At 59.1% G+C, this 11,695-nt stretch overlaps 1 protein-coding gene across 4 annotated transcripts in view; it reads right to left on the bottom strand.

Moving 5' to 3' along the window:
• Window positions 1–1,690: 1,690 nt before the first annotated feature.
• Window positions 1,691–11,695, bottom strand: part of PXN (paxillin) — a 43,104-nt gene continuing 33,099 nt past the window's right edge. For 3 of the 4 annotated variants that reach the window (XM_027566585.1, XM_027566586.1, XM_027566587.1), the window contains exons 6-14: window positions 11,406–11,541; window positions 9,089–9,949; window positions 7,790–8,065; window positions 7,260–7,553; window positions 6,073–6,243; window positions 5,797–5,970; window positions 5,177–5,258; window positions 4,924–5,072; window positions 1,691–3,914 (exon numbers count right to left, since the gene is read on the bottom strand). In XM_027566585.1, coding sequence (XP_027422386.1) covers window positions 3,648–3,914; window positions 4,924–5,072; window positions 5,177–5,258; window positions 5,797–5,970; window positions 6,073–6,243; window positions 7,260–7,553; window positions 7,790–8,065; window positions 9,089–9,949; window positions 11,406–11,541 — 2,410 coding nt within the window. In that variant the 3' untranslated portion in view covers window positions 1,691–3,647. The remainder of the gene's footprint in view (window positions 3,915–4,923; window positions 5,073–5,176; window positions 5,259–5,796; window positions 5,971–6,072; window positions 6,244–7,259; window positions 7,554–7,789; window positions 8,066–9,088; window positions 9,950–11,405; window positions 11,542–11,695) is intronic. The other variant, XM_027566588.1, reaches the window with a different exon arrangement.

Genomic DNA, 11,695 nt, shown 5'->3' with positions numbered 1-11,695 from the left:
TTCTCCCCAACTCCATCCTTTTAACTTGACCAAGTTAGAACCCCTGGTATTGTTTTCAAGCCTCCTGATGATAAGCCTGTATAGACAACTGCTGGAGTCCATTACCGCTAAGATCTCTTCTTAGTGACAGGGTATTACTGCACACTCAGCATTGTACTAAGTACTTTATGCACATTACTGCTGTTCATCTTTGCAACAAACCCCCAAGGAAACAGTATTAGTACCATTTTACTGGTAAGGAAATTCACAGAGGTTAAATAATTCACCCAAGTCCCTCAACTGGTAAGTGATGGCTTCAGGACCAAAACCTAAAAGCAAGTTCAAAGCCCATGAGTCTCACTATGCTATACAGTCCCTTCCAAACCCTAAGGCTGTCTTCCTTCAAATGCACTTTTGCAAGGATATACATACTGACACATTAACTTCCCAAGGACATCCTGCCTCTGATGATATTGTCGCTAATTATAGTACATCAATATAATGGAATACCGTGAAGCCATTAAAAAATGATGCCTATCTCTATTTATTGACATGGGAAAACATAAAGTACAGTTGAGTGAGCCAGTTACAACGAAGTGGACCTGTTCAATTACGTAAGTCCAACATGAGCTGGAAATATGATTTTTGGGTGAGGGGTGAAGGTAATTTTCACTTCTGAGCTCAATGCGAAATGGTCAAGGTTCAGACTTGAAATCGACATGCGGCTTTTGGAGGACCATTCCAAACAACAGGGAGACTGCAAAGCTACAAAACTGTCCAGGAAGCTTGCAAAGGCCCAGGACTGGAGTTATGGCTCTGATAAGAGCCAAGGAGAAAGCATGCATGCAAATACAGACATGACCACCAGGGGGCAGTGGAGACCCATCCTCTACTATTAAGTCAGTTCAGTTTAGTCGCTCAATCGTGTCCAGCTCTTTGTGACACCATGGACTGCAGCACGCCAGGCCTCCCTGTCCATCACCAACTCCCAAAGTTTACTCAGACTCACGTCCATTGAGTCGGTGATGCCATCCAACCATCTCATCCTCTGTCGTCCCTTTCTCCTCCTGCCCTCAATCTTTCCCAGCATCAGGGTCTTTTCAAATGAGTCAGTTCTTTGCATCAGGTGGCCAAAGTATTGGAGTTTCAGCTTCAGCATCAGTCCTTCCAATGAATATTCAGGACTGATTTCCTTTAGGATGGATGGGTTGGATCTCCTTGCAGTCTAAGGGACTCTCAAGAGTCTTGTCCAACACCACAGGTCAAAAGCATCAATTCTTCGGCACTCAGCTTTCTTTATAGTCCAACTCTCACATCCACTTGCAACAAGGAAGGTTCTACACCCAAGGTATGGTGCCAGAACTAGGGGGCAGTGGTGGTGTGTCTGGTCAACATGTAAGAACACAGACAAGCCCTGGGTTCACAGCCTGTCTCTGTGCTCGTTCACAGGATATCGGCTCTCTCTGAACCTCTTTCCCATCTGTGAGTGGGAGGCCACACCCCTGCGCCCATGGGAGGCAACCCATGGCAAATTGCAGTGGGTAAGAAGCCAGGAGGCCCACAAGTGCCCTGTGAGGGCTTTGGCCTCAGGTAAGTGAACTGCAGTGACTGACCCTCAAACTGTGGTGCTTGTGAGTCTGGGGAGGGTTTGGTCTCTCTTCTGGGGCTGAGCTGTTCATCTCGGACCACAAAGAAATGGCACTAACACCGGTGAAAATAATGGCAAACTTTATTGGCATAAATCACAGGAATTAAAATGGGAAAAAGCCAGGTTATAAGTTTACAGAGGAAAAAAAAATTAAAAATCCAATCATCAAATAACCATCCACCCAGAGGGTAGAACCTCTGGAAGCCCCAGATCCTCCTCTAGGGGAGGGGTCTGGGGTGGGTCACTGTAAACAGAGCAATAAGGCCTAAGAGTAGAAGTGGAGACATCAGACCTGTGGCAGGACCTGGCCGAGCTCCCCAGACCCAGGCTGCTCCCAGCCCCGCCTCCAAGGAGGGACCCCCTTCTCCTCCTGAGAGGCTCAGGACATCCAGCCTCTGATGAGGTTGGTGGAGTGGGTCTGGCTTGTCCTCACTTAAGACCCCACTGGGGCCCCGTTCCACTGACCCGGAACCCCAGCCCTGCCTGTCTCATCCTCAGGGGGCTTCCTGTTGCCTCCTGCTGTTCTTGTCCCTCCGCCCAGAATCCTATCAGGCCCCCAGGCAACAGCCTGGGTGGGCTCTCTCCTCGGTGGGGGGGGGGGGGGGGGGGGGGGCCACCACCAGTCTCCAGGGAAGGCAGGAAGTTTGGGGAAGGGACGCACCCAGTGGAATCAACAAGACTAACGGTCAAAATCAGATCCCATCTTCCCTGAGGAGGCAGAAGAAAGGATCCCCAGAGTAGCAGGGGGGAGGCTGATAATGTTCTCTTTGTGGCCAGAAAGTTCACAGGGGCGTGAGCACTCCTAACAGCTTACACAGGGAAGGGGCACCCCCAGAGTGGACGTCCCCCTCTCTCCCCGCTCAGAAACAGGACGGATGAGGTTCGGAATTCTCAGCCCCAGAGGGCAAGACACCGTTCAGGTGGGTTTCAGTGAAGAACTTGCTGGCCTGGGGAGTAAGGAAGGGGGTTCGAAATACAGCAGTTTATAAAAACAGTCCCGGAGAGCTATGAAGTTAAAGATGGGGAGTCAACAAAGCCGCTCCCCGTTCACCTGCTTGTGCTAAGAAAAAAATAAGATATGAATTGCTTCCCCACCCCGAGCCTTCAGTACAAGGCAGGCCCTGCGTATCCCGCAGCCACCGCGGTGCACACGGGGAGGAGTACAAAAGGAGTCCTCTGTAAAATCTCTTCAAAGTCAGTTTCGTATAGAGAAGTAAAAGCAATTCAGACGATATGAATCCAAACCTCAGTGTAGAAAACTATCAAAGTCGGTACAGTGTCCGGGCAACGGGGTGACACTCACCACCTCACGCGGCCCCAGGAGACGGAGGAGGTGCCTGGAAAACATTATTGCTGGAGAGGCCTTTCTCAGTAGAACCAGAGCAGTTGTGGGGGGGTGGGGGGCAGGTGTTGGGGGCAGCTGCCCAGGCCTGGGGAGACGGGAGGGGCAGGAGGCTCGTGAGGAACCTTCCAAGGCCCTGCAGGCACGTCCGCCCTTGGGTGGATGGGTGGGTGGATGGGTTGGGTGGATGCTGGCATTGTCTCGGGGGGAGCTTGTGTCCCCCCCGGTACTCTCAGAACAAGGCTGACGAGGTTGGGGTTGGGGATAAGGATGCAAAGAGGCCCCCGTCTGACCCTGCCTGCCCTCCCCACCCCCGGCTCCACTGCCAAAATACAAGTAAGAGATGGCTCCAGTGTGGGGTGCTGGCTTGGCCAGGCGGGCTCGTGGGGACGCAGGTGGGACCCTCCAGCCTCTGCCTCGGGGGAGGGTGACGGGCTGGCAGCCTGGGGGAGCCTCGGGAGGAGGAAGGCGGCCCAGCGGCGCTGGCAGGGGACAAGAGAAGCAGGCAGGACCCCTCAGTGTCCTCTCGCCATCGCCAAGGACGCAGTTCCAGTTTCAGTCGGGTTGGCCCCTTCGCCACCGCCCCCCACCCCGGCCCCCCCGGGACGAGGCCTCTGGGTCCCAGCAGCAGTGAGGAGGCTGGGCCGGGGAAGGGGCCACGGGGAGGGACGAGGGTGCCTAGCAGAAGAGCTTGAGGAAGCAGTTCTGACAGTAAGGCTTGTCGTTCTGCTCCTTGAAGGTGCCCTTGTTGAGCTGCTTGAGGCAGAAGGCGCAGACGAAGTGCTCGGGGTGGAACTTCTTGGCCATGGCGGTGATGCAGCGGCCCGTGATGGGCTTCTGGCAGCCCGAGCACAGCGAGCCCCGCCGCTCGTGGTAGTGCGCCTCGCAGTAGGGCTGCCCCTCGTGCTCGAAGAAGCTGCCGTGGACGAACGGCGTGAAGCACTCCTGGAGACAGAGGAGGGCGGGGGGCTGTTCAGGCTGGGGGGCTGGGGGCCGAGGCAGCTCCTGGGTGACGGGCAGGGGACCGTCAGGGTGGCCACACAGCAAACGATTCCCCCTCGACAAGTGTTTTCGACGTGCCGAGTGTGGTGCTAAACCCTTACTCAGCTCTCCCGGTAATGACCTCGACTCGCTGCTGCCAAGTTGTGCTGCTGTTTTTGCTGTTCAGTTGCTCAGTCATGTCTAACTCTTTTGTGACCTTACAGACTGTAGCCCGATAGGCTCCTCTGTCCATGGGATTCTCCAGGCAAGAATACTGGAGTAGGGTGCCATTTCCTTCTCCAGGGGATCTTCCTGACCCGGGGTTCGAACCTGCATCTCCTGCATTGGCAGGCAAACTGTTTACCACTGAGCCACCAGGGAAGCCTGCTAAGTTGCACTGCCTGGATTCAAACACAGGTCTGACTCCTGGGCACTGCAGCATATGTGCCCAGAAACCCTGGTGTCAAAAAAAAAGGGTTCTGAGGTCAAACTCCGCATCCTAGATTCCCGTTTATAGAGATCCGCAGGCACACTCAGGTATATTAAAGGCTCTGAGAAGTCCTGCAATGAACAGTGTTTCCCAAACTTACATAATCAGGGGACCCCTGCCGGAACCCTCATAACATCTGGGGGCCATCATCCCCCAGAATGCAGTCTGGAAACCATCCTCCATTGTCCGCCGAGGCTGCTGAAGGCTTGTTACCTCATTTCACTCTCACATCCCCTTCTCCTGGACCTGGCCTGACCCAGGGGCGGCTGCATAGGTCTGCCTTGCTCTCATTTCTCGCAGCCCCTGCACAAGCCCTGGTCCAGGACCAACTGTGCTTGAGGGAGTGCGCTGCCTGCCTTCCCACCTGATCAAGAATCTCAAGCAGGCCCTGTAAGTCAGCTTCAGAAAGCACAGGGAGGTAGCCGCTTCTCCCCGCAACGGCCCGCTCTCAGCCCCTCCAGAGGAAGCGACGGGGCTCCTTACCCGACACACAAAGCACTCGGGGTGCCAGAGGGTGTTGAGGGCCGAGATGTAGTTCTCCAGGATGGCCCGGGCGCAGCCGCCACACTTGGGCGCAAACATGTCAAAGTAATCCTTGCGGCAGTAGGCCTTCCCGTCTTTCTCGTGGAACCCTGAGGGGCGGGGGTTGGGGGGCAGGTTAAGCTTCGGGGAGGGGCCACCCTGACTCAGCAAGGGCTCCCCCCGCACCACAGCCCACCTCCCCAAGGCTCAGTACCTTCAGGCCCGAAGAAGGCTCCACACTGGGCACAGAAGAAGTGCTCAGGGTGCCACGTCCGGTCGAGGGCTGTCACCACTTTCTGTGAAAGCCAAGCGTGCGGCCCCAGCTGAGCGGCTGGTGTGCGCGACAGACACCCCCCACCCCCAGCTGAGAGAGACCTGCAGGCCAGGGTGTCCTTCCCACTCCCCCTCCACCGGTCAAGGAAGGAGCTGACGCTCCCCAGATGGGGGTCTCTCCCAGCTGTGCTCTGAACACCACTGAGAATTCTGATTTACTGAAAAGGACGTGACATGCCAGACACGCTCTGTCTCCTGTAATCCTCACGGGCAGTTGAGGTCATACATTCTACTGGGCCACCCATCTTTTAAGTGTAGACATGGAGGCCCAGAGAGGCTAGGCATTTCCCTAAAGTTTCACAGCAGAAGAGCGAGGGAGCCCGCACTCTGCTCCACCTGTCCTCGGCAGAAGGGAGTGGGGGATGGCTGCATGATGGGCGTTAGGACCAGCCGTGCTTCAGGCTAGAGGGTGAATCCCAGTTTCCCGGCTGTGTGTGCTCGGGCCTGCGCGTGACCTCTCTGGGCCTCGCCTGGCCCCCACCCCTGCACCTGGGCACTCACATCCAGAATGGGCCCATTGCAGTAGTAGCAGCGCGGAGAGAAGAGGTTGTGATAGTCCTTTTCACAGTAGGGCTGTCCATCCCGCTCAAAGAAGTTCCGGGAGCCGATCTCTTCCTGGCAGTGGGTGCAGACGAAGTGCTCGGGGTGCCATGTCTTGCCCATGGCCGTCACCACCTGACGGAGGGGCGGGGGATGCGGTTCAGGACCCGGCCCTGCCCCTGCGCCGGGCACCCTGCCTCTCATGCCCCCCGGTAATGCCCCACCCCTCCTCATCACCTGTCCCGCGATCGGCTTTTTGCAGGCCCCGCAGACCCCCTTGGCGACCGTGGCGACCCCCAGTTTGTTCAGGTCAGACTGCAGGCTCCCCAGCATGCTGTCCAGCTGGCTCCCGGGCTTCGGGGGGCCCCCTGGGGGAGAGCTGCTCCCCGTCTTCCCCTGGGCCATAAACTGCAGAGACAGGGAAAGAGGGCAGGTCAGGACACCTGGGCCTTGGGGGCGGGGACTTGCTGCCGCACGAGGGCGTCTCTCCCTCCTGGACAGACAGGTTGAGGCGGGCGGAAGTGTAGCCCCTCCAGGGGCCTTGGAAGCCCTCAGGTGGGAACGGTCTCCACAACGCATCCGGGGGTCCCAGGGGCTCACGGTGGGCCTGACTGGGCCCCGGAACACAACACAAGCAGGACCTGCAGCCCCAGCCTCAGCACTGACCCCTCCCATGTCCTGCCCTTTGGGGCCACTCTGCCTGCCGTTCAGAGGCCAGCCAGCTGCCCAGCACAGCTCGCCATCTGCTCTCTGTTCCAGGTCCTGGATCTTAGGGGAGGAAACGAGAAGGATTGCTTTTATTTTTTTAATTACAGAAGAAAGAATAAGAAAACTTGTCACTAGACCATGTCACAAAAGGGACTCCAGGATAAGATAAGAGAATGGATTTCCCCCCCCTACTGGCAGTAACCAAAATCAGGAGAAAAAGTCTACGGAAAAACCACCAGGAGAGAGAGGGGCCCAGGGAGAGATGAAGAGGAGAGAGAGGTGAGCCCACCAAAGGCACGGGACTGAGGGGCGGGGTGATGGGTCAGAGAGCCAGGGGGCCTTGCCAGGTACCAGACCTGGGGCTGCAGGGGACACAGGCTTGGTTTTCCTTCTGAGGACAGCATCCTCAAAGGGAGCCTGGGGCAGGACCGAGGGGCGGCTGACACCTCAGGGGAGGCAGTGAGCGTGGACATCGGGTGAAGCGAGGGTCCAGGGTCAAGGCCAAGGCCAAGGCAGGGCTGTGGTACCTCGCAGGTGCCTTGTGGTGGAGGCACAGGGCCAAGTGCAAGGACGGACATGATATCTTGGGGGTGGAGAGACAGAGCGCTGCGTGTGTGTGTGCGTGTGTGTGCGCGCGCGCGCGTGCGCGCGCAGAGTGGGGACGCCGCTGGAGCATAAGGACAGGCACAGGTGGGGCTGGGCCCCAGGAGGCCTGCCTGCATCGGGGGGAAGAGCGGATCCTCATCGGTCTGGCAGCCTATGGACCTCACGGAGCGGGGTGCAGCCACGCACGGGGCGGGGCCCTGCACGCCGACTCCCTGCGGCCCCGTCCCAGTGCTCTGGACCCCGGAGGGGCCGCAGGGGGTGGGCGGGCTGGGCAGGGGAGGAGAGCTGCTGGCTGAGGAGGCGTCTTTGCGGTGCTGGAGCAGAGGGCTGGGAGGAGGAAGAGGAGAAGGCAGAACAGAGAAGGTTCTCCGCAGGGGAATAGGAGAGCCGGGAGGGAAGACGACCTGGGAGGGAGAGAAGAGGGACAGAGGTGAGCACGGAGACGGTGGAGGAGACGGCAGCTCGGCGGGCGGGGGCTCCCAGGGCCCTCTCACTCTTGGCATCAGGGGTGAGGCCGGCCTCGCGAGGACGCAGGATGGCCCCCCTCGCCCGCCCCACCCCACCTGCCCTCTGGCCAGGGATGGGCAAGAACCAGAGGCCCTTTCCGCCCCGGCCCGGCCCAGGGGCATCTGCTCACTACCTTCTCCACCAGCTGCCCCCCAGCCCGCCTCCCACGCGGCTGCACAGTGATGACGACGCCCTCGGTCAGCCAGTCCTCAGTGGAGGCCCCTGCGGCCCCCGTGGCCTCCTCTGCCTCCGGCCGGATGCCCAGCCGACCCTGCAGCTCGGTGATGAGCCGCTCCTGGGACGGGGTTCTGCTTAGGGTGGCGGGGTCCAGCCGGCGGCGAGGGGAGGGCTCCCGGGACATGGGGTGAGCGTGGCCGGTCTCCCGGCTCCTCCTGATCACCGAGCGGATCTAGAGGGGAGGCACACTGTCACAGGCCACTCTGGGGTCAGCGGAGGCGGCTCAGTCCACACTCGGGGGTGGGGGTGGGGGGGTGCCAGGAGGGGAGAGCAGAAGAACCCAACCATCAGAGATGAGCCGAGCAGAGCTAGAGCAGAGGCAGGGGGCCCTGACCTTGGGTAAGACCCTGAACTTCCAGGGCCTCAGCTTCTCCATCCTTTAAATGGGGTAATGGTATTTTTTTTTTCAATGGCTTTAAGGAGTTATTACAAGAATGATGTGAAAGAACGTTAAGTGGACATTCTCGAACGGGCTTGAGACTTTTCCTTCCTTTTTTTTGTTTCTTAATAGAAACAAAAAAAAATAGTCTTTTCTTCCAGTATATCCTTTAACCAGTTGTTTTTTTTCCCCTCGTTTATATAAGAAGGATTATAACCTACTTGTTTTTAGCAGTTTGGTTTCATTTTGTTGTCGCTTTTGAAAAGGGCCTAAAAATTTCAATCAAGCAAAAAGCAGATAATAACATGACGTCAGCCACAGCTCACTGGGGACGGCGTGCTATGTTCTTCCGAAGCACTTTTCAGGCATTGTTTCATTTAATCCTTTGGACAACCTTGGGGGAAATGGGTCTATTTTCCCTCATTTTAAAGATAAGAAGACTGAGGCTGGTGGCGGGGGGGTTGCCCAAGGTCACATGGGGCACGCGAGTTGGAAGCGTGGTTTGTATTCATTCACTTCTTGCTGGTTTCAAAGCCCATGCTTTTAACCATTCCACACACATCCCATCAGGATGTCAGGCGAAGCTCATCTAAAGGAAAAAGCCTTCATTGAGCAAGAGGCTGGCTGTCACTAGGAGATTCCGGGGGCCACGGAGCTCCGCTGGCCCCACAGAGCCCACTGCCCAGCGCTGGCCGTCAGGGTCTCAGGCCGCAGCCTCTTGTAACCGGCTGCCCAAGCAGACATGCGCAGACAGGGAGGCTGCATGCAGCCAGCCAGGCGGGGCCACGCCGAGCAGCCGGGCGAGTGCGCGCCTGCCTGGCTAGATGTGGAAATCCTCTCCGTGGTGCTGGGCGTGTCCACGGCCACAGCCCGTGGGAGTTCTGGCCGGTCCATCCTGGCCTCGGTGGTGACTTCGGTGGTGCCCTCTGGCCTCCTGGGGGTCTCAGGTCCCCAGGCTGGCCTGACCAGGCCACCTGCCAGGGGCGTCTCTCCACCTAGCTGCTCGTCCTCAACGGGGGTGTGGCGGCCGCTCTCCGGCGCCCCTGGCTCTGGCCTTGCCCTCTCCTGACATCCACGTTCCTCCGTGAGGCTCCAGGTATCGGGGAAGACGGCCTGACGGTCCACGGCCACGACGGCCGGCTCGGTGACCTCCTGGAAGTTGGGAGCAGCTCCCTGCGGGGGCTCAGGCTTGAGCACCCCCAGAGCCCACGGCCCCTGCCAAGTGGCAGCCACCGCCTCTTCCGGGTGCAAAGCGTTGGCCAATGGCGCTTGGGGGGCCCCAGGATCCTGGGGACCTGTGCCCCCAGGGTAGGGTAGAATGTGGCCAGGAGGCACCCTGCAGAGCTCCTCAACCAGGTCTGGTGGGTCCCTCCAAACGTGAGCCTGGCTCTCTACACTCAGCAGCCCTGGCCAACCCTCTGTGGAGGGAAACCTTGAGTTGGGGGTGTCAGGCATCACCCCAAAGCCAGCCAAATCGAGCTGGCCGGGGGCCACGTTGTCCTTGGCGCAGAGGACGCCCAGGGTGTGGCTGTGGCCTTGAGGGGAGGGCTTCCGAGGGGGTGGCAGGCCTCCAGAGGACCCGGCAGGAGGCGGAGGGGAGAGGCTGTGGTGTGAGGATGGAGCTGAGCCGGGCGGCAGCCCCGAGGAGCTCAAGGCCACAGCAGAGGAGGAGCTGGTCTGGAGGAGGAGAAAGACAAGAGACAGGGGGGAGGAGAGAGACGGGAAAGGTGAGGAGGGACACACACTGGGGGGCAGACCGGGCCTCAGGGCTCTGACAGCCCCAGCTACACTGACCAGACCATCTGCGCTGACCAGACCAAGATGGCAGCAAAGCTGAAGCAGAACAACTGGTTCTGGAAGAAGACTCAGCCCCTAGAAGGGTTTTCCTGGGCTCCACCTCCCTGGTTCCCATCTACGTTCCCCATCCAGGGAGCCCGGGTCCGACTCCTGGTGGGGGAGCCAGATCCCACATGCCGCAACTGAAGACCCCACATGTTGCACCTGGGATCCAGCGTAGCCAAATAAAGATTGTCTTTTTTGAAAAAAAAAAAAAGAACCCAGGCAGCAGAAAGCAGCCTCTGACCCACGCCTGTGGGGCTCCTAGTCCAAGTAGGGACGAGAGAGAAGAGATTAAAATGGGGTGGACCGGGGGAGGTCAGCCCAGACATGATTAGGAGACAGGCAGCTGCAGGCAGCTCCCGGCTCTGTCTCTCCCTGGTGATCCCAGGTCTCCTACATCCCCCCGAAACCTCGCTCCTGGGGCTCAATGAGAACCAGCACAGCTTCTCAAGGGAGTCTAAAGGGAATCTCAAGGGGGTTTGAAAGCGACAAAGTGTAAAGGGCGCTGGGGCGCGGTTCCCGCCTGAGACCAGTGTACACGCTCCTGACTGTGGCCACTCAGGAGGTTCACACGTGCAGGCCACTGCCCCGCCCCAGGTGAAGCCTCAGAGGCTCAGAGGTGCCCCTGGGGCCCAGAGCTGGTGCCCCTCCTCCAGTTCCCTAACCATGCTCCCCCAACCATGGGAAGGGTGGAGTCAGTAACGGTCAGGAACTGGAGTTCAGTCACTATCAGGACCCACCGAGGCACTGCCTCCTCTACACAAGCAGGTGGTGGGTAGGGGACAGGGCACCTCTGGCAGGTGTGCCCAAGAGCCTGATAGATGAGGTTTCCCAGACAAGAGCCTGTGGGCCTCGGAGGTCCATGGAGGCTGGAAGGAGGCCGGCGAAGGAGCCAGAAGCAGAAAAGAAAGAGGACACGCTGGGGACGCCAGCCAGCGTGGGAGATGGGGCTCCGGGACAAATGACCTCTGGGTGAAGGATCCCACCCGCCAGCGGAGCCCGCCCTCCCCCGCCAAGAGCAGCCACCAACACTGGGCCCTTTGTCCCAGCCTCCTGATCCTTGCCTGGGTGGTGGGGAGCCGGGAGCACCCAGGCAGGAAGGAATGTCCTGCTGAGCATGTCCCCAGCCTTCACAGGCTGCTGGATGCCCCTGTGTCCCAGGCTCGGGGCGAGGCACCCAAACCCTGAGTGGCCAAGTCCCAGCCACTCACACTGGGGTATGGGAGGGGAAAACTGGGGGCTTCTGAGCAGGCAGGGCAGGGGAAAGAGCAGGGGTGGGGGGACCTTAGGGCACCTTAAAATCCGACAGCGAGGCCATCAACTCGTCCAGCTCCCTGGTGGCGGAGGAGGCTGAGATGCGCGTCTGCTGCTGACTGGAGGTGACTCGCTGGGGACTGCTCATCTCTCCCTGGTTCACAGTGATGGTGGGGCTGCGGACAGGCAAGGAGGCATCAGCAGGGACCCCTGGGGCCAGCCTGAGCGCCCCCAGCATGGCCCGGCCCTCCCCTCCCCAGGGGAGGGTCAACACTTCGGCTCCGACACTGGGACCCAGCCGCCACCCAACCCCGGGGAAGCCCACCAGCT

This window comes from Bos indicus x Bos taurus, chromosome 17, assembly GCF_003369695.1.
Source record: "Bos indicus x Bos taurus breed Angus x Brahman F1 hybrid chromosome 17, Bos_hybrid_MaternalHap_v2.0, whole genome shotgun sequence".
Classification (NCBI taxonomy): domain Eukaryota; kingdom Metazoa; phylum Chordata; class Mammalia; order Artiodactyla; family Bovidae; genus Bos; species Bos indicus x Bos taurus.
The sequence above is the reverse complement of the archived record's forward strand: the minus strand, read 5'-3'. Positions and strand labels throughout refer to the sequence as shown.